The sequence below is a fragment of the Apus apus genome, chromosome 19 (genome assembly GCF_020740795.1).
Source record: "Apus apus isolate bApuApu2 chromosome 19, bApuApu2.pri.cur, whole genome shotgun sequence".
In the NCBI taxonomy this organism is placed as follows: Eukaryota; Metazoa; Chordata; class Aves; order Apodiformes; family Apodidae; genus Apus; species Apus apus.
Window position 1 is genome coordinate 9,869,861 of NC_067300.1, and position 26,547 is coordinate 9,896,407.

Genomic DNA, 26,547 nt, shown 5'->3' on the forward strand with positions numbered 1-26,547 from the left:
CAATTTTGACACCTCTGTTTGCAGTGGTTAGTGGGATCCCAAAGCCTTTTTCCAACCCCAGCCCACAGCAGCATCCATCTTCCCAGTCAGTGTGGAGAGGCCAAGCAGTGGGAGGTGTTTTCCCTGGGTCTCGTGGCAGGGCCGGGCGCACCCAGGGCGCTGGGGTCGGGCCCAGGGCTGTGTTCCTGCTAAGCTGCTTCCCTTTCCTACAAGAGAGGTTTTGCTCATTGTTCTCTAATTTCAGCCAACAGGAAAAAACTTTGGATTCTGTTGCCTGGCCTGTCCCCACAGCTGGTGCTAGTGATTGTCCCCAGGCTCCTACCCAGAGCCCTTTGTTTTCCTGCGGGTAGCTCTGCGAGGTTATTGTTTTTGCAGTAATTTTATTTATCCCTGGCTGAGACCAGACGGTTGTTTCCTATTGACTCATGTCACCTGTTGATGTTCTTCCTGTCCCTCACATAAGCACAGTGCAGGGGTGGGAGATGAAGGTGGTGGCTGGAGCTCAGGTGGTCCATGGAGGGAGCTGCCAGGTTTAGCTGCAGGTTCAGTTTGGTTCATCAGGCTTGGTTCTTACTTTTTTCCCCTTCCTGTTTCCTTTTTGAAGAGTGCTTTCCCATCAGAGCTGGGTGCTGCTGCCCATCTTTGGTGTTGGAGAGTGACTTGTCTCCTCTGCTCCTGTCAATGCTCATGGCAATTCCTGGGGTGCTGGAGAGGGAGCAGAGCATTCTACATTTCAGATGTAACACCAGCATGAAATTTCATCACCTAGGTTTCAAGAAAAATAAACTGTGGCTGGACTTAAAACACAGCAGTGAGGAGGAGTAGGGGAGAGAGCCTTTTATGAGCATTGAGAATATTTGTAGCTAAGCAACCAACATCAGCAGGAAGAATAAATCAAAAGTTTCAGGGCTCTGCCTGCCTGCCTTCAAGGGTCAGGAACTATATTTTCCCTCTGTTAACAAGATTGCCTTCCTTTGAAACATCAGCTATTAGCTACTGCTGGAGGCAGGATACCATATTAGACAGGCTAGAAGCTTGTTGTGGGATACTGGGCTAGAAACAGAAATGAAAGGACAGAGAAGATAAGCATCTTGCCAAAGGCCATGAAGTGAGTCAGGCTTCCTAGGAGCTTACGGGAAAATGCTCTGGAATAGTCATGTCTAACACATATATGGCATTTTCTAATTTCTCTTGTATAAGTCCTAACAACTCTGCAAGGTAGCAGCTCTGGACTATATTCCCATTTCACAGATGGCAGAAGTCGAGTGACTGGATGAGTGTAGGGGTTTATGTTTGAAGCAATGAGTCTCTGTGGCTTTGTTCATTTTGCATATTTGTACAGATTCTGTTGCTTGGGGCACTGATCTTTGTTGCTGTGATTGCATCACAGATCCAAGGCCTACAAGATAATCGGGCTTTATTTTCTACAAAGGTATTATGCAGTGTTCTACACCAGGTTGCACTGCAAAACCTAGAAGCAAGACATTTTACTTTAAAATATGTTTTATTTATAAAGAGGAAATTTCTGGGAAATGCCAGTGGGAATGGCAGCAAATCAAATCCCAGCAGTAGTTTCACAATGGAACTTCTTTTTTTAAATACCATCTTACAACCTCAGGGTATTTTCCATCTCTGCTTCTTCCCCCTGCTTCATCAAGAGCTGGTTACCAACGATGCTCCAGTCTCTGCCCTGCCCTGGCAGCCCCACTGAACACCTGAGGGACAGGCTTGTTGGTACCCTCTGCACCTGAGAAGATCCCCTTCAAGTGCCCTCAAACCCAAGTGTTGGAGCCCTGAGCTGAACACACAGCTATAAAACACCATCAATCCAGGCCTTAAATAGGCTTATTCCCTGCTCAAGAACCCCAGAGACCTCTTACCCTTCCTAGACACTAAAGTTGGTGTTAATTATAAAGCTGAGTGTATTAAGGCCAGATCTCATGATATTTAAATGGAACTGTATTCCTAAACCAGATTGATCATTTTAATGAGAGGAATGAACTGTTAGACAGGATTACTTGGGTGTTCTTGGACTTTGAAGACCCCTCCCAGCACAGTTCCTGTTTGTGGGGAGTGCTGTGCCACAACCCACTCCTCAGCAGATGGACTGGCCACATATTTTAGCACTTTCTAGGGCATTTTCTCCACTTTTCCACTTGGAAAGCTTCCTGTGGCACTGAGCATCTCAGCGGAGTTTTAAAAAGTGTGTCTCAGGTTTTATGTGTTCATGCTCTTTCTGTGCTGATCTCTATTCAGAGTGTCCTTTAAAAGACGATGACAAGTGTGTAACTTTCAGGAGGCAAACGGCTCCTTTTTCTGTCTTATTTACTGATACAGCTGTAAGCCTGGCTGATGGTGACTGGAGTTACTCAGCTGTGAAAAGCACTTAGGGATTTGAAAGCCGAGGGTGTTTGTGTCCATTAACACCAGTGTTTGCAGCAGCCCAGCTGGGTGGGAACCCATTTAGTCCCAGTCCCACAGCTGGGCTCTGAGAGGCAGCCTGGGCTGGCAGGTAGAGTTTAAATGGCTGTTGGGTATATTTAGCAATAACACTATGCCAGCATGACAGTAAATTATTTTTGGGCCATTATTAATGTTAACATTCATTCAGGATGGATTTTATTTTTCATGGTAGAGGAACTGTCACTTTTGGAAATTATGCAGACACAGTTTGGAAGTGGCACCAATTATTTTATAAGAAAAAAAAAAAATGCATTGGCAGGTGTGAGGGAGATATTCTGGAGAGAAAAGGTACAGCCCGGGTTAAGAAAAACCCGATGCGTTCATCTAGATCTGAGCTTTTCTGTTTGATGTGGTTTTTTTCCTGCCTCCCACCCACCCTAGGACTGAAGTGAGGTAGGATCTGATCTGCTCCCACTCCTCGGTGCGTAGGAGCTGAACCTCTCTGGCTGGTTCACAAGGTATTCCCAGCTCCCAGTCTGCTCAGACCACAGAACAGTTCTCTGAGTCACTGGGAGATTCTGAAATGCTTCAACAAATACAGATAAGCACAAAGAGTTGAAAAACAAACCCTGGAACTCTCTCCTGACCCTTCCTTTGCCTGCAGTGGGTGTGCTGGCGGGGGCGAGGGGCTGGGCAGCTCCTGTCCTGCTCCGGGGATGGAAATACACCCAGCTGATTGTCACACAGATCCGGGGCACTACACTCAATGGAAGAGTCATGTTCAGAGAGTAGTTTCAGCTTTCTTCCTACATTTGAGAAGCTTTCCCCCACTTGTCTGCTTGATAGCATTGTGTTCAGTTGGCTTCTCTCTGGTTTTGTCAGTACAACCAGTCCTTGTGTCTCTTACTGGAGGGAAAATAGAACCCAGCGCCGGCAGCTGCCAGAGCTCAGACTGCTGTGCCTTGTGATTTCTAAGCTGAGTAGTTTTCATATTGGCAATGCCCCCATGGTAACTAATGTTATTTATTAATTAATTCTCTGAATTACAGCCAAGCATGCATAGCAGTCCCAGCCCCTTGCTTCAAATCCGTACCTACAAGGCAGCTGCTGGTGTGGGAAGGTTTCCAGAGGTGAAAGAAAGATGCAAAATGGTGAGGGACTTCCAGGCATTTCAAATCAATGTAGCACTGGTTTATTATTCTTTCTCAGAATATAAGGAGAAACTGCTCTTCAGTGCTGCTTTTAGTGTGTTTTCTCTACCCCCTTTTATGCATCTTTTTCAGTTAGTTAGTTAGTTTGTTAGTTAGTTTTTCAGTTAGTTACTTAGTTTTTCAGTCACAGCCTCTTGTCTTTAGTTTGATTTTTACATTTAATTAAATATCCCTGTAATTAAATGTTCTTTAACAAATCCCTGGGCAGGATATCTCATGATAAAAATCACTGTCATTTTATTATTATTACTAATGCAAACTAATGAAATGTTTGAATCCTTACAAGGTGTAATTCAAGGAGTTAATCATGTAAGTGGAAAGGAAAGGCCAGCTCCAACATTTATGCTGACCTGATCTGCTCATTTAGATCTTGAGCCTCTATTGTTCTGGTCTAGAACATGCAGTGCATGTACTTGCACTGATGTTTGTATCAGCTTCTCTATGTTGGCACGGTGTGACTGGGCACGTTTGCTTTTCTAGTTCACTGGGCCAACAGCAACAAGCTAAATACTGGGAAAGGTGAATGAGAGTATTAGATTTGTGATGTCTGTGATGTCTAGCTGGACAAACCTACTGACTATCTCACTAAGAAATGAAAAGCAAGCCTTAAAACCATCTGACCTTGTGGAAATGTTCTCATTGGGAAATATTTTTGCAACTTCAATTTGAATTACAAAAAAAAAGCAACTCTGAATCAGTCCATCCCACGTTTCCTTCCAGCCCTCACTGGCTGGCAGGGCACACACACTGCTTTCCCATCTCCTGCTCGGAGCTGTTGGTGTTTTGTTTCCAGAGCCTGGCTGGGGGCTGGGGCAGATATTGGCCACCTGGGCTCTGGGAACAAGGCTTCCCAAAGGCAGGACAGGTTCATTTTCCAGAGTGATGGTTTAGACATTGAACCATTGTCAAAAGTAGGTCAGCTGGATATCCAAATCTGTGCTTGCTGGATGTCCTGCTCTGGGGGGCTGGAGCCTGGGCAGGCAGAGCAGCTGCAGGCTGTCAGTGTGCCTGGGGCACAGGGATGTCCTGCTGCTGTCACAGCCACGCTGATTAAGATGGCAACAAGCAGAGTCCTTTGGGAGAGCAGAGCCCAGTGTCAAGGTTAACAGCAGTCACTGCCTGGTATTTAGGGGCTTTACAGGGAAAATTGCACATCTCTGGCAAAGGACATCTGCAGCAGATGCAGATAGCAAGGGAATGTGTTGAACACCCCCCAAGGAGCAGCCTGGGGAGCCAGAGTGGCAGGGCTGACAGTGCATCCCCAGCCTGCAGGTGCTGGAGCTCCGGGAAGGGCAGGGAGACAAACCTGGAACAGGGAGAGGGGAGGGGAAATTGTTCCAAAGCGGGACCTGGGAGTCGTGTAGGCACTGGGTGTGCAGCTGCAGCCGGGTGTGTGTACCCAGTATCCCTGCCTGGCTCCTGCAGCCCTGCCTGGCTCCTGCAGCCCTGCCTGAGCAGTGATCCCTCCCTTTGGGAGCTCCTCCTCAGGAAAACACACCATCCTGCCCGTCCTGCCTTCCCTAGCCAAGGAGCAGGGGTTTTTCCGGTGTCACTCAGTGCCACAGATGGGCTTCAGCTCCTTCTTCAGTGTGGCCTCCTGGCCTCTGAGGCTTGTCCTGGGCTCTGTGCTGGTGCCCAGCTGCTCTGATGAGAAGGCAGGAGCCCTGCTGAAGGGGACACAACCTCTCAGGGGAGCAGCAGAAGTGCAGGTGTGTTCAGGGTAGTTCAGAGACAGCGAAAGGAGTTCAGCTCAAAGGAGGAGGGTAGAGAGTTCAGACCTGTTGTTCTACATGTGGCCAGCTAAACGTTCCTTTCTTCTGATCATCCTTCATCCCATCTTTGATCTGAGCTGTACTTTTCCCTGGAAGACTTCCAACATTCTTGGTGTAGCTATGAAGCTCCCTTTTTTTTTTTTTTTCCCCCCCCTCTATGCAGGTCACATCCCTCAAATTTAAGAAAGAGGCTGCCATGATGAAGTGGGACTGTTGTCCCACTCAGTCCTTTCTGGATAAATATGTCTGACTTCCTCAGACGTTCTTGTTCTCTCTTTATTCCTTGAACAAGCACAGAACAGGCAACAGCAGCACAGGCTGCTGCATTTGTCCAATCATTTGACTTCATGAAATGTGGAAAATCATCCCCAGAAAGGGTTCAATCTGAGGTTTGGGTACAGATACCAATTAAATGAGAACTTTTGGCGACCCTCATTTCTAGACTGACATGTCAGACAGATCCACATGCCAGAAGCACACTGGGAAGCAAAGTCTGGGTTGGGAACGATGCCAGGAGCCAAGATGCATTTGTACAGCTTTGGAGCAGCAGCTTGGCTATCTGGCCTAGGCAGCAGGAGCATGGAGAAGATCCCAAGGTAGCTGGCTGGATAATGATGTTGCTTTTAAAAGGGACAACAAAAAAGTGCCTTACACCTGGTCCTGCTTAGGAGGGCTGGAAGCAGAAGAGAAGAGGGTTCTTTCTCTAAAGGTGAACAGTCACTTCTCCTTCCTACAGCAGTAGAAGCCTGACACTAGATAAGTAGCTGTGAGATGATTCATAAAAAACTAATTTATAATTTGCCAGAATATAATCCTATTTGATCAGTGTTATTCAGTTCCTCTTTCTTTTAAAATTCAGTGCACTTAACTGTTCTATGAGGGTTTATGAATGTTTAAAAATTGCTTTGTGGTCCCTAAAGTAATTTGACAAGTCTGACAGCTATTGATTAAAAACCTGAAATTATTCAGACTGTAGGATGACTTGAGGGATTAGACAGAAAGTTTTTTCAAATGTGAAAGGAAATAAGATGTTGGAAAGTAAATATGTTCCTGAATATTTTTGAAAAATCCATTACAACTGTGAAATTAAATTGAAATGAGATACTTCGTGCGGAGCTGAAGGAACTAAATGCTGGCTTTACTGTTTAGGCATGGGGTAGAACTCACCATCCCAGTCCAGCAAGTGTTTCCCTGGCAGGTGCTGGTGGTGGGGCTCTGGCACAGATCCCAGGGCTGGGCAGGAGGAGCCAGTGGGTGTCATGGAGTGGGATGGGGAGCAGGGTCGGTGGAGAGCTGGGGCTGCCAGGAATGGGGCTCCTGCTGTCAGATATGTGTGTTCCTGTGGGGCTCCTGGGACAGGTGGTAGCTGATGGAGCCTCACACTAAATGGCCACAGCCTCTCAGGTTGTCCTAATTTGCACTCTTTGTGCAAGGGCTGCTGTGGTCTGGTGGGTCATTACCAGCACTGCTGTCAGGGCCACGGCAGCTCGGGTGGAAGGGATCAAAATATGAGTCCGTAGGCTGGAGCAAAGTACCTGGTCAGCTTTGCAGGGTGTGTCTGCCAAGGCAGGTAGTCCACAGAGACCTGGTTCTACTTTCAATGGCATTATCATTGCTAGTATTTAATCAGATAATTGATGGCTGTTGGCATTGGTTAAATTCTTGAATGATTCTGTCCACACAGATAATCAAGTGTTTGTTATGATGATTCAGTTCCCTGGATTGAACAGCAGGTTTGGAGATGTGGAGATATTAAATAAGCAGAACATAGTGGGCTTCCTTGGCCTGTTACCGTAGTGAGGTACCACACAGCCCTTGGTCATCCCCAGTAGTTCTCTGTTTTACTGGGATTGGTGTAAACCACAAGTTCAAAAGCTTGAGTGAGGGGAGGTCAGCAAGGCACGGCCCGGAGCTGGGACCTGGTGTCACCACCCTGTGCAGGGTGTTTAAACCCTTGTGCCACATATGATTGTATTTCAGTGGCAGTATTAGGCTTTAAAAAGATGAGTGGAAAGGAAGGAGACCTTCAAATTTAGCTACTGCCAGAAATTACTAGGCACCACATAGTTGTCATTCTGCAGGGATTATCCATAAACCCTGGACCTCCAAAGGGAAGGACAGTAATAAAACTGACCCCAGGCGCACTATGAACTTAGCTATTTCTGATTAATTAAGTTTTTCCTTCCTTGAGCCTGATGCAGTACTTATGCTCAGAATGAAGGATTTAAGAAACTGTTGAGGAGTTGAAGAACAGCTCTCATCCCCTCTTTCTCCTCTCACCCTCTGCCCTATCACATGCACATACATGCGGGTGGGAGAGGGCTTGATGTGGCTTCTGAAAAATCAGTCTCCAAGGGTGTTTCTGTCCCAGAATTCTTGTCATTCCTCCTGCAATTGCACCAGTTTCCTTGTGGATTTACATCCCTGAAATGTCAGTGGGGCATGGCAAAGACTGGGCTAAAACTGGCCATAGGTCTCAGGGCAGCACGGAGGGTGCAATAGTGATTCTGCATTTCTCTGGAAAGCAGGAAGGTTTCTCTGCAGCTGTGGAGTATCTTTCATTCATTCATTTAATGACTGAGCTCTCTGGGATGTTTGAAATCCATCTGTGGCAGGGCTGAGGCACAGCACTGCCACACAGGACCCCAAGTTCAGAGAGCTCTGCTTCAGACATCAGGGAATAAGGAAGGGACCATGGCTGGTTGGGCAGCTCCCCAGCGTGCAGGCTGGGACAACAGCCCCAGCACCTCTCTGCCCTCCTTGGTTAATGTGATCATGACCATAACACGAGTTCATAATTGTGCTGGCATTTACAGTCTTCTATGTGGGCAGGGAAATGTTGAATAAAACATAAAGAAACCTGAGTGGGTACAAGAAAAACACTGGATTTAAAATGTTTGGAGTGGGATTGCACTGTCTGAGCCAACAGCCCAGTCCTGAGGTCCAGGCAGGTCCTGCAGCTCTTGCCCATACACTGCAGGGCACAGCCATGGTATGGACACAGCAGTTTACAGCCCTGTGACAACTTGGTGACTTCTGACTGAAATTTGCAGGGTTATTTCCACTCTGTAATGAACACAAAATCAGTCTGCTGAGATGGACAGACCCTGGCTTTGAAAAGGCTGTTACAGGACCACTAGTGATAAGGAGAAGTGCGAATATGAAGCAGAGAGGCTTGATTTCCTTTTTTCCTTTGCTTCTTTGGTATTTGGTGACTACAGTAGAATAGTTTCGTTTTAGAAGGAGTTTTGTAGAACATGTTTGGGAATATGTTTGCTTCTACCAACCAATTCAATTTGCTCATGTCCTGGAAAGTCATTCAAGCACCACTTCCCTAATTTGATTGCTGCGGTTGCGTGCTCTGCCCAGTGCTGCTGCTGAATCCCAGTAAATAAATGCTCAAGGATTTACCAGGGTACTGGTTTTACAGGTGTAGCCAGATCTAAAAAAAACCTGTCAGAAATTATTCTGCTGGTCCCTTAATTAGAATTCTTTAACACACTTTTTGGAGGAGAAACAATTGTTTAGAGTAATGAGAGAGTATGTTTTGATTGAAGGATGTACAGTAATCTGCCCTGAATCTGCTCTGCTGCATTGTACCAGATGAACTTATTTCTCTACATTTGTTCATATACAATGCATAAATAATTTAGCATTTTGTCTGTCTCTGTGAATGTGAGAAGCATGCTTGCTGATTCCAGATCAGATGGAGCAGTGCTGTTTATTACTCTGATGTTGGGGAATGATTGCTGCATATTTAATATAACCATAAATAAAAATCCTGTAGTTATGTTCCCACTTGTGTGGCTCTGTCCTAATGCATCTGATCTGCAGGACCCAAAGCTTTTGTGTGCTGAAAGCAAAGGCTGTACTTGCCCACAGTGGAGCAGGGCATGAGTGGCAACTGCACTTACCAGTGTGCCCTGCCTGGCTGGTGGCCACCAGCATCTTCCTGCAGCCCTCTCAGCCCCCACCTGCTCAAGCAGAGTCATTTATCTCACACAGAAATACTCAGAGAATTACAGTGTCTGACAAAGCAGATACCAGAAGAAGTAAAACAAATCTCATTAAAATAAAGTGGCTGGATGATAAGGTGAATGTTTCACATACCTTTTAAAAGCAGAATTTCTTTTCTTCATTTTATCTTAACCAATGCCTTTAAAAACTGCCTGAAAGTATTTTATTGTAATTGCCAAAGCAGCTGGAGTTTTTAGCATCCTTACAATGGGCATTGAACATCTCCAATTTTAGTAGGTTAATTTCAAATTATGGGGAAAAATACCATGCAGTGGGTGAGTTTTTTGGTCCAGGCCTGTTATTCCTGTTTATAATTAACATTTCTTCAAAGTGTGGTGAGTGCTCCTCAAGTATTACAGCAACCTGCAGTACTGGGCCCAGGAGTTCTGTGGCACAGTGGCAGTTTTGCAGTGTTTGGTCAGTTCTGGGCTCTGCACGTGTGCAGGGTTTTGCTCGGGCCCCTGGCTGAACTCAGGCTTGTCACCCACTGCCGTTTTCCATTTTCTCCTCTAAAATTCACTAACATGGAGATAAATTCTTGTACATTTCACCTAAGACACTTGCCAGAATAAAGGGCACGAGGCCCTGCTTGGCACTGGTGCAAAGCAAGGGAGAAAGAGCAAGCTTTGTCCATGAGCCCTGTGCAAGCCAAGACAGCCCCGCTGGGTCACATTCTTCTTCCCTCAGCCTTGGCATGGATCTCCTCTTTTTAATGGAGTCCAGTGTTCCCAGTGTTTCCAAACTTGCTGTAGTGTTTGCAGCAAGCTGGGATGGTCTCTGAGAAACAGTTTGTCTGGCTCTGATTTAGAGCAAGGCAGTGTTGCTGTGCTGGAAGCAGGAGTGTCTCCATGTGGCTTGCGGGCCCTGGCACTGCCAAGGGATGGACTTGGTTCCCAACTGGGGCTTGGAAGGATGAGGTTTCAGAGAGGGTTTGTGTCAGAGTCTCAGGGTGGACTGGGCATGTGCTTCTCAGGTGACTCTCTCCATTGTCCCCACTTGCTGTGCTTGGGCTGTAGCATGGAGCAGTCTCTGTGCCTGGAGGCTTTTAGCATGAGCTGAACCTATTGATGTGCTTGAGGAGCAGCATGACCCTGCTCCAGCCACCTCCCTCCCAGGGGTACAGATGGGGCATCAGGCCTCAGCACCACCTCTTCCTACCTCAGATCTGCTTCTATTGAACCATGAGACCTGCTAATGTGGGTGAGCATGGCCCAAATACAGCAGCACTGGGGTAGGAGAACCGTGGGAGGAGGAACCTGTCCAGCCCTGAGGAGGAACTGCACTGGAGCCCCCAGTATTGGACACTGCTAGACAGATGTGGATCAGAAATGGTTCAGACCCCTTCCTTTACTGGAACACAGCCATTTTGTTTGTTTAGTATTCTAAAAGCAGAGTTAATAACTATTTTTGTCTCTATTCTCATTTCTCACGTACATATAAAGTCTCTGTTGATGTTTAGCTTGACAGGCCAGGCAGCAGTTATGATGCCAAAAATCTCAAAACTGTCATGGAGTGAGACAGGGATAGAGGAAAAAAACAACTCAGATAAAAGGGCCATGGAGTTAGAAATGCTGCATGTGGCACAGTTCCCAATCCTCAGAGAGACTTATTAATTTACTTCATGGAAATCTTTGTGGTGCACAACTCAAGTGGCTTTCTGGCTCCACTTGGGATCTCACTGGATTTATGAAGAAGCTGCTTTCACACTTTTACAGGCAAAGGCATTTAAAAGCATTTTTGAAAGTGTGTAGGGTAATAAAATGTCTAAGGGATAGGATAAGGAAAACCTCATGTCAAAGGTAGGCCAAAACTCTGCTCAGAAATTGCACATCAACCTAATGCAGGGGTTTTTATTGCCTTCTTCCAAAAAATAGCACTCAGACTTAGATTTAGCAGCCAGCCCTTTGTTGCTTCCTTGGTGCTTTCTGAGCAGGAAGGTGTCCTGGGTTAGGCACTGTCAGACATTAGGGCACAGCGAGCACTGAAACATGCTTGGGTTTCCTCCCAGAGCTTCCTTCCAGCTCCCTTTGCCTTTGTCAATGCAATGTTGGTCGTTATTAAAACAAAACCAGAAGGGGAGTAAAATTAATCATCTGTCCAAGCAGCTTTGCTGCAGAGTGTCATTAATTCAGTGTCAGCTGGAATGTGTGCGCTTGGGAAATATGCTTTGTCCAAGGGACTGGACTGCTCAAGAGGCTGAGTCTGTTTCCACCTGGGAGTGCTCGGACGTAACCCTGTGCTGGTGACCAGTGCTTCTGACTGGGACCAAAAAATCAGCATTTACCCTAGCACTGTCACCCCTCGGGGTCAGCCAGGTGGGGGCAGGTGGACACGAGAGCAAGATTGGGCCTTGGTGCTCCCTCCTCGAGGTGATCCCACGGGAGCAGGGCTGGAGCGGCAGGACTGGCTGCCGCCCGGGCACTGGGGTAACCCTGCCCAGCAGCTCTCATCTCTTCAGAAAGAAAACTAAACTGAACAAACCCTTAAACAAAAAATCTAAGTTATTATCCCATCATTTGTAAACATGGATGTGTGCGTTGTGGGCACTTCAGAGAGAAGGTGCTTGGCAGCCTTTCCGGAGTCGTGCGCGTGCTGCCGGCAGCTGCTGGTGCAGCTGGTTCCTGCCGCAGCGTGTAGGCTGGAGAGCAGGGAGCAGTTAACCCATCCCTCCACATCTTGTATCATCCCTGTGTTGCCCCTGTGATCAGCCAGCCAGAGCCTCATCACTTGTGACTTTCTCAAGTGCCCAGAGAAGAAGTGAAGAAATGTTGGAATATTTTTCTCACTTGGCAGTTGTAATTTCTGAGTGTTCTGTGTTGGTACCGTCCCTGTCCCACCCCTTTGGTGCTGAATGAGCCCAGCAATCGAAATCGTCCTCGTGCCCTGCACATGAGATATCACTGGAGGTTATGGAGTCACTTAGTCACAGAATGTGCTCAGTTACTCATCACCAGCCGGGGTCTGTCTGTGTGACTCCTGTTGACAAGCTGATGGTTTCCGGGTGGCACAGCAGCCCTGCTGCCCAGGCATGCGCACAGCCTTCCAGCCAGGGCCCGGAGTGAGTCAGGCTCCATGTGACCAGTGAGACCATTCCCCAGTGTCCTCTGTGTGTGTCTGGGTTTCTGAAGCTACCAGCAATTGTGCTGGTCTGGACGGTGAAGTCAGGGAGCCACAAACACAGCACAGGCAGAGATGAGCAAAACTAGGCTGCTGGGAATAGAAAATGGAGTTTTTTGCCTCACAGTTTGAGGCCAGTGAGAGCTGAGGTGGCCAGCTGCTGTTTTCAAGGAACACTGGAGAAGTGGCACTGTATGAGGTCCCCCAAGGCCTTCCCCCCTTGCAGCCCCCTGTGGCCTTTGCCACCCTGTCCAGGGGTGATGGCTGGGCTCCTGGCTGGGGAGGTGGCACAGCCCTTGAGAACAGAGCTCCCCTTTCAGCTGAACTGGTTTGGGAGCTCCAGCTGAATCACCAGCATTCGGCTGTGTCTGCATGTCCCCTGGGAGAGTTCTGCTCTGCCTCCAGCCCTGTACCAGAGCCATCTGGACATGAATGGGGGTCAGTCCTGCCCTGGAAAGGGGAGACAGTACAGTCTAGGGTCACACAGCATGTACTTTTTAAATGGCTCCAGCTTTATGAAGCCATTTTAGGTTTTAATGCTGCTTGTGCAGGACTAGAGCCTGCCCTGGTTAGAGCTCCTGTCTGATGGCAGGGGGGAAGCAGCTGGGACTGGCTGGGCTGGGCTGGACTTTGTTTCACGGCAGTTACAGGGCTGTTGCTCATTTGGAAACTAACCTGTTCCTTTCGGGCTTGATCCACTGAAGTGGTATATAAAGACATGCAGCCTCTCACTTGCCTGGCTGGCAGGGAGAGGAGGTGGCACAGCCCTGGCTGGCTCCTGCCCAGGTGAGTCACATCCACCCACCAGCAGTGGGCTGGGAGGTGCCTGGGCACTGCCTGCTTGCTGCCCACCTGGCCTCACCACTGCTCTTCCCCTCTCCAGGGCTGGCCACTGCATCCCAGAGCCCAGGGCAGGCTCTGGTACCTGGTGGGAGCCTGTTCTCCTGCCTTCCTGCCATTGCCCATGCCGGGGATGCTGCAGGACACACCTTCTTGGGCAGCTCTGGGTTTCTAGTAGCTTGTTTCTCTTTCAAACTCTCAGCCTGGAGTCCTGTCTGATTGAGTCTTGGGTAGGAAAGGAGGTTTAGGGAATGGGGAGAGCGGGCTGGGAGGGGAGGGCGGTTGGTGTTGGGAAGGTCTTTGCAGAGCTGGTCCCCGGAGTTCAGCCTCCTGCTTCAGGCCAGTCCTCCTAGGTCTTAACCCTACCCTTGTACTGTTCAGTCTTCGGTCCTCAGCACTGCAGAAGCTTTCTGGGATCTGCGGGATGTGGCTGTGCTGGGTGTGTGTGGGGCAGCGCTGAGCAGGGCAGCCGCAGCAGCCCGGGGCCCCTGCCGGGGCAGCTCAGCTCCCAGGCCAGCGGGGCCCTGCGTGGTGAGGTCACCTCAGCCTGCAGATCCATCAGCTGCCTCCCCAGGTGGAGCAGGTTCTGAGGTACTGATTTACAGTTTGTGTTACTGGGGTAAATCACTCAGCTCACAGGCAGCCCGGGGAGCCTGGCACCTTTGCAGCCCTCAGCTGGGAAGTGTTCCCATGTGCCAGAGATCTCCCCCGGCTGGGGGGCTCCATGGCCCATCCTGCTGTGCCCCTTCTCTTTGCCTTCCCTCAGTTCCCATCAGAGATGGCACAGAGCCCTCCCCAGAGCCATCATGCGCCCATGGACACACACCCCATCCAAAGCAGAGTCTGGTTTTAGCTCTGATGGTGCAAATCCAGGGCAGCCTCATCAGCTCAGCAGCAGATTGCAATTTTGTTAATGAGAATATGCACTGCCCCCGTGTCTTCCCAGGGATTTGATCTGAGCTTAGCATCTGTCAGGATAAGAAAAAGTGGTTTACTGGCACTGGCATGGAGGCAGTTCAGAGGATGGGGAGTGGGGCAGAGACGGTTGCTGGCTCTTCCCTCTTGAAGGATGGCTTTATATTCCAGCAGAGAAAAAAAGTATTTGTGGAAATCAGTGTTTTAAAAAATTAAATGCAAGAATGAAATGTAAACCCTAACTTTGCAGATCAAAACATTTTTAATTTTCTCAGAAGAAAGTAAAATAAGAATTTTTGTGTTCTGCTATGCAGATTTAACCCTTCAGAGTTAGGAAACCAGAAAGCAAAGCTAGTGACAGTGAGTGGAAAAGGCAAGAAGAGTCAGGACTGCGTGTAAGGAGTGGAACCCAGGTTAGATCTGCAGAAAAAGATTTGTCCATGCAACTACATTTATTGTATCTCCATCTAGTTGCATCAACTCAGGCTCCCAGTGTAGTGCATCTAAATCTTTGTAATTCTTCTTGTGATCAGTGCAGGCTAATGGCCAAAAATGTAGGTTTACGTGTTAAGAATGGAGTAAGATGGCAGATGGGACAGACACACTTCTGCCTCAGAGAAGTGAACTGAGGCCAAGCCAGGTTGTGGGGAGCCATGTGGTGACCTGTGACCCCAAATACCTGTCTCTAAAAAAATTCTGCACAACTATGGGTGTAAAATGCAACCATTTTTGCAATGAAGATGAGCTGGAGTTTAATTTGGTTAATAACTGAGGCAAGTTAATCCTGTTCAGGCAAGGATCAAACCAGTTTCAGTGCATCTGTGTCAGTGCTTTGCATCTGTCTGACCAGATTGATTTAAAATAACTTGGTTACAAAAGGAAATTGCTTCTGGATAGAGGTACAAGGCACTGCCCTTCAGCCAGGCAGGAGCAGCATCAGCCCTGGGAAGCTCAGAGGCAGCTCTGGCAGGGCTCATCCAGCCGAGGGGAGGCTGCAGCTTCCTGAGGGAATGGTCAGCAGCAAAACTGCCTTGCTGCTCATCATCTTCTTTTAGTGATGTTATTTAGCCAGGTTAAGAAACTTTGCACTCCTGAGGTCTGATTTAGATTTGCAAAGCTGGTTGCCACCATGGCCAGCTTTGCCTGCAGGTCCCGAAAGGCACACTCTGGATAAACACACTCACATTCATAAACACATTCCAGGCCAAACACTGTGGCTTTGATAAGAGCCTGTCCCTCCCTTCCCCCGAGAGTGCCACCCTGGTGACGTTCAGAAATCACAAACCATATCTCTCATTTAAAATAGCCTGTGTTTTTATCTTCAGGAAGCCACATCCTACCCTCAGTCCTGTGTAACAGTAACTAGCTCTTAACAGCCCCAGCAGCTTTCACAGATTCCCTGATGGAACAGCCTGGGTCCACAGCTGGGAAACTGAGGCACAAAAAGAGTCACTGCACCAATCCTGTGTAAAAAAGACAAGGCCTTTTTTCCCAGGCTGTACTTACTCTGGGTATCACTGCATCAATTTTTGCTATACAGAGATTTATATGAAATTATTTCTATTCCATTGAAGTAATTTTCAGAGATGAACTTTTCCCGGTATGAGCATTGATTCCAAGTGCACATGCCCCCTCCTCCCACCATCGCCCCGTATCCAGGGAGAGCTGCATTGTCTGAGTTGCAAGGAAGCTCACTTGCTCTAATCTATTGAAAAAAATAATTTTAGGTTTAAAATGGGGCTGTCATTTATGAGCCCCATCCAATCTGTTCCTCACTCCTGAGCCTTCACTCTGACCTTTTCCGTATCTTAACTCCTCTGGGCTGTACACCGTGTCCCTTAGTTACACTTTCAGGAGGGAGCAGCAGGTGTGGGTTGTGGATAAGGACTGCATGCAGGCTTGGCTCTCTGCTTATCCATGTACATTTAGCAGGCTGTGGCTGTAATCTAATTCAGGGCAGTGCCAGGATTTGGGCTTTTAAGAGTTTTCACAGTTTGTAAGTTTTAATAACGATTTTTACATTAGCTCTGGAAGTAACTGCCCCTGGCACTGCATGAAGTCTGCAGTGATGATACCTGCACTTTAAAAAATGAGCTGGAGAGCTGATGCAGGGCACACCAGTATGGCAAAGTTTAATTCTGGTCAGGGAGTCTGGAATGGTCAGAGCCAGCCTGGGCTGGGGGTCCCAGCAGGGTCGCTGGGGCTGCCCCAGGCTCAGTGCAGAGCTGGACCGTGCCCTGCTCGGGGGAAACCCACAGGTCATCCCTGGACATGGGTTATTGGTATGAGGAGGAAAGAGATGTGGAGAGACCAGGAAAAACAGTGAGGTGATATTCAAAAATACCTTTCCTTTTCCTGTTTGTATGTTGGTGAGATAGATGGGACTGCAGCCAGGATTTGCCAGCTTTCCAGTGCTGCTGGCTTTCCCAGAGCTCCCTCAGGCATCACTGCACGGGTTCTGCACAGACAGGTCTTACTACCCAGGGATTTGGGGATGGTTTCAGTGTAGATGTGGCTGTTTGTGGAGGTGCTGTGGTTCCTATGGCAGTACGACAGGTGTCTTGGTAGCAGGCTGTGGAGAGCACCCCAGGATGGAGAGCCCCAGGCTGTCAGGAGAAGGGGGCTCCTAAGCCACCTGCAGCAGCTGTGCCTGGCAGCCCAACCCAGGGACAGTGCTCAGGGGCTGGGAGTGTGCACTCCCTCAGGCACTGGGGCTGCCTTCAGCCTTCCTTAGTGCTTGCTGATTTCCCTTGACCTTGTCAGCCTACACTCAGATGCTGTGTGCAAAATTATTCTGTGTCTTCCAAGGGCTTCTGTCTTCCATAACATGCCAGGGGCAGAGGAGAGCAGGGGATGGTGTGTGTGCTCCCTGGGATAGATTGCCTATAGTTACAGCATGGAAAGCCATAGAAAAACCACTGACTTTGTCAGTTTGAATCTCTCATTCCATTTGAAAAGAAGGTTCCCATGAGAAGGATGTGCTTTATATCCCTAAAAGACACTAAAATCCATCTGGCTAGAAGGCAGATAGCAATTGGAAGAAATTAGCTTTATATCCTGGTGCCATCTCTGGGTAAAATACAAACAGTCAAAACAAACTTTAAAATGCTTTGAGGTTTTTTTTCCTCCATTTTTTTAAAGCAAGAGTTCAGCAGTTGCAAAAGAACATTTTCCTTAGTTTATTCTGATTATAAACTTTCCATGGATTGGATGTTGTTTCTTAAGAACATCATTTTGTTTAAGAACATCCTTCAGTCTCTGAAGTTGGCTATTACCTATTCACTGAAGCTATTATATATGCCAATATTGTTAGACAGAAGGACAAATCAAAATAAAATGTAGTTTAGATGCTAAAACATGTATTTGTGTTTGTGAAGCTCAAAGACATACACCATTGGTACCCTGTGTAGTTTATATTTGAAATTCAAACCTTGACTTCTGCAAATGCTCCTTGGCTCCAATTGCTGTTGAATGTTAAGTAGTGTCTCTGAAGCGAGACTAATAGTGCAAGATGATATTGAGTGTTTGCAGGAATGGGACCTCACAAAATGGTTTATAAAAATCTGCTGCTAATAACAATGTTACCTTTTAAATAAAACCTCCAGAAAAGATGAGTGGCATCTCAGTAAAGAAAGGTTTCCTGCAGATCAGGATTACACTCCTAGAGGAAAATCTAATGCTTGTTCAGGAGAGCAGAAAAGTGAAGCTAATTACAAGCAGAAAGAGAAATTGGCCGGTGCAGATCTACTGTCTAGCCACTATGAAATATGGAGTAAAAGGCAGCATTAGTCAGAGGTTAAATATTCCTTCAGTGTAAATACCATTTGACACGGTGCCTGATTTTTCAGAAGTGCTGGATGTCAATTCTGCAACACTGCAGCAGCTCAGCTTGTGTGAACATTGAGCTCATTTAATAAGGCAGGTGAAGAAATCTTTTACTAATCGCTTAGTTTAATCTGGCCATTGTTCTAGTCTACAAGGCCTGGGTGTAATTTTTGTGCCCTTCAGATTACCTTTTTGCTGAAACAGAACCGAAGGACAAACCAAACAAACCCAAGTGCAGTCAAGGTTAGGGCTGTTCAGCTGCTGTGGAGGCTTCAGCCGGAAGATGCAGTTTGATGGAGGAACATCAGAGTCCCGAGAGCTGGTTTAATGGTATCTGCAGTGAAATGTGGACGTTGCCTGACAGTGCCATAGGCTGTAGTTCATCCTTGAAGAGTTTTTGTAAGAGCCCCACAATAATGACTGTGTCCACCCCAGTACTTGAGCAGCAACCTAGTAAGAGCCAGCCAGTTGTGCTCTTGCAGGTCTTTTAATGTTATTGATGCTGAAATAGGGAATTGTTAAAACTTTCTAAAATCGGTGGTTTTTAGGACAGCAAAATCGGGTATTTTGATTTTAACTGTAAATTTGGGTAAATCTGGGTAATCACAGTCCCTTCCACTTCAAGGTTATTGGGGAATTTGCTTTTTCCGAGTGGTCAGAAAGTGCTGGCTTCACAGTTAATAAAAAGTGGGAGATACCTGGGTTTAATAGCTCCAAAAGCTAAATACAGCAGGAATTTGGAAAGGTCACTGCCCAGAGGGTGGAGGCAAAGCCGTGTCTGACTATCCTCCCCTGCACAGCTGAGGAAAACAAGTAAACCAGACCTAGCTGGGACCAAGGGATAAAGAGTGACCCAAGAAAACAGGAATATAAATAATACAAGTATTAATCATGGAGCCTAACTGTGAATGGAAAACTTACTCTAATGACCTACTGAAGGTGGTCTTTTACCTGCCATCTGAAGCACAGTGGGTTTCCTTTCACAAATGCTATTTCTTAGCCAGCAGGTTGTGCAGGTGGGTGCTGGGATCCCCAAAGTGCAGTGCCTGGGGAGGATGCAACAGCTCTGCCCCTTTGTACACCTGCTGATCACCCTTGGAACAGAGACACGTGTGGGGAGACCAACAGTCTGCAGGGAAACAACACCTTGTGCAGCTGAGGAATGAGGTACAAGCTTGCTTGAAGGAACCTGGGATAAACCCTGCCTTGGATAAAATTAGCTGAGACTTGATGTGCAGACTTCTTTCCGGTGGCAGCAATGCTCACAGCAGCAGTATTTAAACACTGAGTCAATGGTGTGTGGTTCCTTCACTGCCTGGCACTCCCTGGGGAGGGGGAAGAGAGTCCCCCAGGCCCTGGTCTGCAGTTTTAGCTTCTGTACCTCAGCTATGCAAGGATTTTCAGTCCAGAGGCCATTGGAGGGTGAAGGGGGATGAATAAATGACCTGTGCATTACAGACCTGTAGCCCCAAGAAATGTATGTGCTTTAGACACTAACCCAAGTCCAGTGTGATGGATGGGGCAGGGCATGGCAGCGGGTTCCTCCGGGAAACACATTTGTCACTTGCTGAGGTGAGAGCATGACGAATGAATGCGCAGCAGGACGGTGCCACAGAGCACCTGGGGCTGCAAGTTCACACGTTACTTCATCTCCTGATGCCTGTCCCGTGTGGAGCCCTGCACAGACCAGCCCTCTGGAATTTCAGGTTTGGGACAGGGGAAGTTCAACTGGGCAGTTTCCAGCAAACAGAGCTCTTTTACTGGGTCTTATTGGTCTTCCTTGTCGTCTGGTAGCAGCAGTGGAGCTGTGCTGGGTCCTTACGTCAGCTGGAGCTGCTGCAGTTCCCAGCACATCTGGCTTCCTGCTGGAACGCGGGCCAAAATCACATGCTTGTGGGGTTCAGTACTTCCTTCCAGATTGTCCTAATAATGTGTCTGAACGTGCAACGGAAAATATTCCTGCTCTGAGCTGCTGAGAGAACCTGGATTCTCTCTTCTCCCGCTGCCTTCGGTCTGCTCCAGCCTCCACCCACTGCAAGTGCGAAGGCTCGTTCCAAAGTTCAGGTTCTGCATTTTCATGCCTTGCCAGAAAGATAAAAGGGTTGGTAAAACTGTAACTTGACCTTACCATTTTGCTGCAGCGGGGGAGATAAGGTGCTAAAGGAAATACGGAGAGCAAAGCACTGATGGCTGTGGGAAAAGGGATCCCACAAGGCAGGCACTGCCCAGTGAGGAACCAAGTGCCCAGGAGCTGCTGGTGAGCCCGGCTCCTGGGCAGGAATGGCTGTGGATTGCTGACTAGGATTTCAGTCTGGCACACACTTTGCTCTGCTGCACAAAGGACCCCTGTGCTGCTGCTGCTGCAGATCTGGGAACCAAAGGATTGACTGAAGCCGCCTGTTATTATTTTTGGCTCCTCCAGCAATGTATCAAAAACCTGAGGCTCGGTTGATGCTGGTGCCCTACTTTATAGAAGCCCTGAAAAGCAGATCGAGGCCAGCAAGCTTGCCTCTCTGCATGGCATCTGCCAACAAAGGGTGAGAAAACTTCCAACCGCTGGCGGGGGAATGAGGGAGGCAAAATGTGTTAAATCCAGAGCACTGTCTGCAGACTCCATGGGGAAGGGGTCTGCATGTGCTCTGCTAAAGAGGCGAGGTGGGAAATGCCCTGACCAGGATGTTCTGCTGCTCGTCCCAGCACGGCCAGGGAGCTGGTGCTGTCATTCTTGGGGTGCAGTGGGGACCAGTTTACCCTGGAAGGAAGAAAAGGACCCCAGTGGCCTTAAATGACAGACAGTGCCTCTTGCTATTCGAGCCCAGAAATAATGCTGCCAGTCCTTCACATTTTCTGGATCCTTTGGAGGTGAGAGAGGGTCGTGCCCACCTCTCTGGCTGAGGAGGAGAGTTGGTGTTGGGGCTGGGCAGAGAGAACCTGTGAATTTTGACCGGTTTGTCAGAGCAGAGTGGTGATGCTGGCTGCAGGGATGGTCCTCTGGGAATCTGGCTTGCAAATCACTGGAGGGCAACATTCGTGCCTGCTGCCTTGGGTGGGACCTGCCTGTCTCCTGCTCCAAGACCTGCTTCCTTCCCCTCGCCCCCTGAGCATTTTCTACTCAGGGATATTTACCTTTGCTTTTCCCCTCCAGTGCTGACCAGCGGTTGCAGCTCAGGTGCCTCTTGTCTCCCCTGGCGTGGAGCAGCCTTGCATGAGCTGGAGGATTTATGATTTGCTGCAGACATGGACGGTAGCCTTTGAAAAGTGGAAAATGAAGCAGCCATAAATAACAGGCAGGGGACAGTGCCATGTGGTGGGTTTTCATTTACTAGATAGTCCTACTTTGTTCTTGATGAGTAATGGAGGCATTTGAATACGCTGCGGTGACAGCAGCAGTCTGGCTCTGGGAAGGTGTCGGCGTGGGCCGGGTGAGGATGGTGGCGGCTGGGACAGTCGGACCGTGCTGTGTCGCCTCGCCCGCCGCTCTCGCGTCCTCCTGTCGCGCTCCCCTGCTGCTCTGGGCACCGTGTTTTGGGAGGCTGCACCGCGACGAGCCCGCGCCGCGCGGGCAGCCGGCCCGGCGAGCACAGCTCTGACCGCAGCCCGGCCGGTGCTCGGTCCTCATGCGGGGTCGTGCCGTGCGTGCGGGGCGCCCGGGTGCGGATGATGGCCCGGGCAGGTGCGGCGGGCTGCTGCTGCAGACGCTCCTCCTTGCTGTGGATTGCGCTGTTGCAAAGGTCAGTGACTCGGCTTTCCAAAACGGGAAAGGAATGTGCGTGTGCAGCCCAGGGCAGGGGCAGGCGGGCGGGCTGCCGCCTCCCTCCGCCCGCCCCGGCGCTGTCAGCCCGCGGAGCAGCCTCCCGGCCCCGCAGGAGGGGACCAGCCCGGGAAGAAGTGCCCTAGTGCAGGTTTTGCAAAAATAAAGGCTCCTGGAGGACTGGATTTTGCCGGGGTTTGTCACAACAAAATGAAAGCGGCGAACGGACCCGGGACAGGCGGGCATCGGCGAGGGGTGAGCGGCTGGGGCAGCGGGGCGGGCTGGGCGGGGGGCAGCGGCGGGCAGGGGGGGGGGTCCCGCCGGCCCTCGGGGACCCGCTGTCCCCGTGCGGAGCCCAGCCCGGGCCGCTGCCCGGGCTGCGAGCACAGCGCGGGGGCCGGGGCGTTGGGCCCGGGGCGCTCTGCCCAGCTACAGCCCAGCCAATCCGGCGGCCCCGGCGGCGGCCCCGGCGGGAGGGGCGGGGCGGGGCGGCGGGAGGCGGCCCGGGGGGCGGCGGGCGCGGGCATGGCCGGGCCCGGGCGCGGCGGAGCGGCGGCGCGGCGGGAGCCGGGCCCTGCGGGTGAGTGCGGGTGCGCGGGCCGGCGCAGCGCCGGGCATGGCCGGGGTTTCCAGCGCCTTCCGAGCAAACTCCGCTCCCGGCTGCAGCGCTCCCCGGGGCTGCGGCCACCACCCGGGGCCGGCTCCGCGCATCGCCCGGCGGCTTCCTCGGCGGGGCCGCTTGTCACCGGGGCTGCCGGAACGGGCGGTGGGGCCGGGCCGGGCGGGGGGACCCGGCGCTCCCGGCAGGAACGGGCACGGCAGGGCGGCCCGAGCGGGGCCGGGCGGGAGCGGGAGGGGGGCCGGGGCGCCCCGGAGGCCAGTGCGGCTGCTGGCGACCGGGGGCTGGGGATCCCAGCCTGCGGCTCCTTCTCAGCCCGGCTCTCCACTCGGGTTGTTTATTTTTAGCAGCGCTTCGTCCATGATCGTGTGTGTTAAGAATTTGTTTTCATCATTATTGATGGAAACACGGTCGCGGCTTCGGGCGGCCGCCCGCGGCCGGGCCCCGGGCTCGGTGTGCGGGAGAGGGCTTGGGGCTTCCGTGTCCCCGTGGTTAATCCAGGAGGAGAGAGCCCTTTTTCTTTCGTGTCTAGATTCTGCCTCCAGACGTAGGTTAAGCAAAATTTCAGTGATAAAAATCAAAACCTTTATCCCCACCCTCCTCCCACCGTGGAAACCTTGGAGTCTCAGCCGCAGCCGGGAGCATCCCGTGCCTCTGGCTCCTGCCCTGGGCAGAGGCTGGGGCGGGGGGCTCTGGCTCAATGCTCACAGCAGCGCTGTGTTCCGGATTTGCCTGTGCCTCCTTGGAGGGTCCCTGGATGATTTTTGGGGCCCTGGAGGGGCTGTGGGAACAACTGCTTCTTGGGCTGTGCTGTGGTTTGAGCTCCACGTTGGAGTGGTTGATCAGTGACTGCCATTTGCTTCAGGTGTCCACGCTGTGTGTGCTGGGTAAGGCTACCGTGATGAGGAAAGATAGTGTCTTAATAGAAGGTGACAATTTCTGTTAAAAGTGAGAAGGTGGTGCCATTGTGCTCTTGGCATACAGGGAGAAATTACTTCCTTAGCTTCTTAAATTTTTATTATTGGAATTTGGATATGTTTCTGATTGCCTTTTGTTTCTTGCTCTTGACACATTTTGCTTGCTGTTGCGGTTTCTCTCATCTTACATGTTCCAGTGCAGCTGGTGGCCTTGCTGGTGATACTGTGCTGGACTTCCAGGTTGTCACTGACAAAATTTGTAATGGCATTTGGTTAAATGAACAAATACCCATGTTCAGGTGAATGTCATGGGTTAAAATCATCCTTCAGTTTTGTGCTGACAAAAACAACATTTGGAATCTGCTATGAGCTGACAGAGTCCTTCTGAATGTAATTAATTCTGCTGCTGGTTAAAACTGAGAACAGGCTGAAAACAAGGGCAGGCATTAATAAGTTTAATTACAGGTCCTTTGTGTTGCTCAGCGAGGTGTTGCGTTAGTGAGGGTAACATGTGACACCAGGTTCCCATCCTGAATGTGCTGGATGGTGTTTCCCAGGTGGTGCTGCCCAGGGAGCCCTAGAGGCCACAGAGCATCCCCCTCAGGCTCAGCCCACCATGGCACTGCCAGGGCAGGGATCAGAAAGCTGCAGGAGAAAGTTGAGGTTTGGAGATCATGGAGAAGGATATGCTGCACCCTGAGACTTCATCCACACATCCTGTCCTGCAGGAAAAAACCCACACATTCTGTCATCTTCTGGAAGTGTGCAAGTTCTCTCGTGCTGATGTTCTTGGTTATTCCCATAACATCACTTTCTTATTTGTTTGTCAAAAGGAAGCAGGATGAGACATGGGGGAGGAATGGATGAGAACTCCCAGCAGTGGTCAGGAGGTTGGTGGGAAGTCAGCAGCCTGCAGGGGAGTCACACAGACTCTCCCTCAGGAGAGGGCTGTGGTGTGGCAGAGCCTGGTGTGCAGCTGCTGCAGGAAGGAGTGCAGCCATCAGAGCCAGCGGGGCTGTGCAGAAAGGGGATCCCAGTTAGTGCCCAGCAGCAGCAGCAAGGCATTGGTGGGACAGCCTGGGCACAGCACAGCTCCCCGTGTGTGCCATGTACTCCCCATCTGTGACTGCTGAAATCCTCCCATCTGATGCTGCAAATCAGGGTGGTGGAGTTGTCCAGTTTGTTCTTAGTCAAAGCAAAACCTAATCCCCAGGCTGGAGACAGATTTAAATTCTGTCTGTGTTGTATGTGGCTCTCACAGGCTGTTCTGCTGCATTTGTGCATGTAGGACCCCCTGCAGCAGGTGAGTGCTGGTAGGAGGGTAAGGGCTGCCCTAAAGACCCTCGTCCCAGCTGGTCATGGAAAAGAACTGCTAGCCCCTGAGAAGCTGTGTGCAGGGAATGTTTCCTGACCAGAAGACATGTCACGGAGTCAAACCTGTAATTAGGAGATCAGATCCCTGACAGTGGGAAGGCATACACGTTGCAAAGGCCAACTGCAGCTAGTATGGATGGGACATCTTCAGCTTAGTGCCTGGACTTCCTTCAGAATTCCCTGATCTGCTTGTGCTCTCAGAGTGTAGTAGGAGATATAAGAAAAGCTCTGATTTTTTTTTTTTTTCCCCCCATGTTTCAGTGTTACATTTTGTGTCTGCTCCATCCTTCTGCAGCTGCCCAGCCAGGTTCCCTGTTTGTTTCCACCTCTCAAAAACAGCAGGAAAACTTTCATCCTAAAACCACAGAAGCAGCAGCTGGTTTCAGGCAGGTGAGGTTCTGAAATGAGAACCAATAGGCTGCCCCTTGGGGGGCTTGTCTTCACAAGAAAGAAACTCTGGTATAAGAGTGTATGAGTTTAAACACACAAGACCTATTCCAGAATAATTCTGTGGGAGACAGGCTCTCCATTTTTTCCTTCCTTGTGGACAGAATATCTTTGTTCTTGAAAGAGCATCAGACCTGGGCAGTCCCTCCTGTCCTGCCACAGAGCTGCTGCGTGCGTGGTGCCACTGCTGCCTCCATTGCTCAAAACTCAGCCCTGGAGTTGGCTGAGGAGAGAGTGGATTGTCCCTCCCTGCTTGTTTCTGAATGTCCACAAAGCCTTCGCTGCAGTCCTCAAGGTCCTGGCTAGGCTGGGTGTGCTGTCACAGCCTGGTGATATTTGACATCCCTAATTCTGGCGGCCTGGGGAGGACGCAGGCAGAGGGGGGTTGCATCCCTTCACATGGTAATGCTTTATGGCTTCTATTATTTAGAACAACAATCCTCTCTTGTTGCTCTTGGGCAGTAAACCTCTCTCTTTAATAACCAGAGACTGGCTGTCTCTCTGTAGGACTCTGCAGGTCAGTGCCAGTAGCAGTAATGTTACTTCTCTTTAGCACTAATGTGGTCTTTTACGAGATTTCACACACACACCCACCTTCATTTCAACTGAATTTTAGGCAAGTAGAAAGGGATTAAAATAAGGCCCGTGGCAAAAAGAAATGAATGTGCTAGAAAGAGGCTGTCCTGCTGTGAGATGTCTCTGGGCAGCTGGCCATTCCCACCGTATTAAAACAAAGGTGAAGAAACTGAATTTGATCAGCTCACGGAAGGTGGGACAGGACCTGGTGGAATACCTGGTGAGTTCTTACGGCAAGAGATTGGATGGCTCCATGGGCAGTGCCTCTGTCATCTTGGGAGTGTGTGTACACAGAAAGCAAATGATGTTGCAGGTGTGTTTGCCTATTAGGATGTTGGATGGCCAAGGAATAGCACAAATTTGCAGGGTCTCTGGTATGTTGGTCCCACAGATGTTGCTCTCTGCCCATGCTGGGGGGGAAGCAGGCAGAGCTGAGGAGTAACCATCTCCTGCTTATGTCACAGCTTCTGTCCTTTGGGGCCACCAGGTTGTTTGGGTCTCTTGATGCTTGCCTCCCTGGGAGGAAATCCAGGCTGTAGGTGGTGAATCTTGGAGTGGAGCTGGAGGGAACCAAGACAGGTGTCCCCAGCAGCTGGGACACACCAGCATGGCCACACTGGGGCTGTTCCGGGCCGAGTCCAGCTGGAACATTGTGTGCTTCAGTATTTCTGCGCTTCTTCATCAGCGAGTGGTTTTGTTGGGGTTTTTTTAGCATTTGTCAGCCCTTGCCAAAGAAATTGTCTTTGGAGAGAGCCTTCCAGGT

At 49.8% G+C, this 26,547-nt stretch overlaps 1 protein-coding gene and 1 long non-coding RNA gene across 16 annotated transcripts in view; one reads left to right on the top strand and one right to left on the bottom strand.

The window, feature by feature from the left end:
- The window catches only part of DAB2IP (DAB2 interacting protein), a 195,972-nt gene that overhangs the window by 124,345 nt on the left and 45,080 nt on the right, over positions 1–26,547 (top strand). Inside the window, exon 1 of one of the 15 annotated variants that reach the window (XM_051636374.1) lies at positions 20,243–20,637. The exons of 11 other annotated variants lie outside the window; for them this stretch is intronic. In XM_051636374.1, coding sequence (XP_051492334.1) covers positions 20,525–20,637 — 113 coding nt within the window. In that variant the 5' untranslated portion in view covers positions 20,243–20,524. Of the gene's footprint in view, positions 1–20,242; positions 20,638–21,757; positions 22,107–22,402; positions 22,432–26,547 lie in introns of those variants that run through there. 3 more of the 15 variants (XM_051636375.1, XM_051636376.1, XM_051636377.1) reach the window with 3 other exon arrangements.
- Positions 17,431–21,324, bottom strand: LOC127392458 (uncharacterized). Its single transcript, XR_007891270.1, has 2 exons — positions 21,227–21,324; positions 17,431–20,181 (listed from the first exon to the last, which is right to left on the bottom strand). It is a non-coding gene; the product is annotated as an uncharacterized LOC127392458 (long non-coding RNA).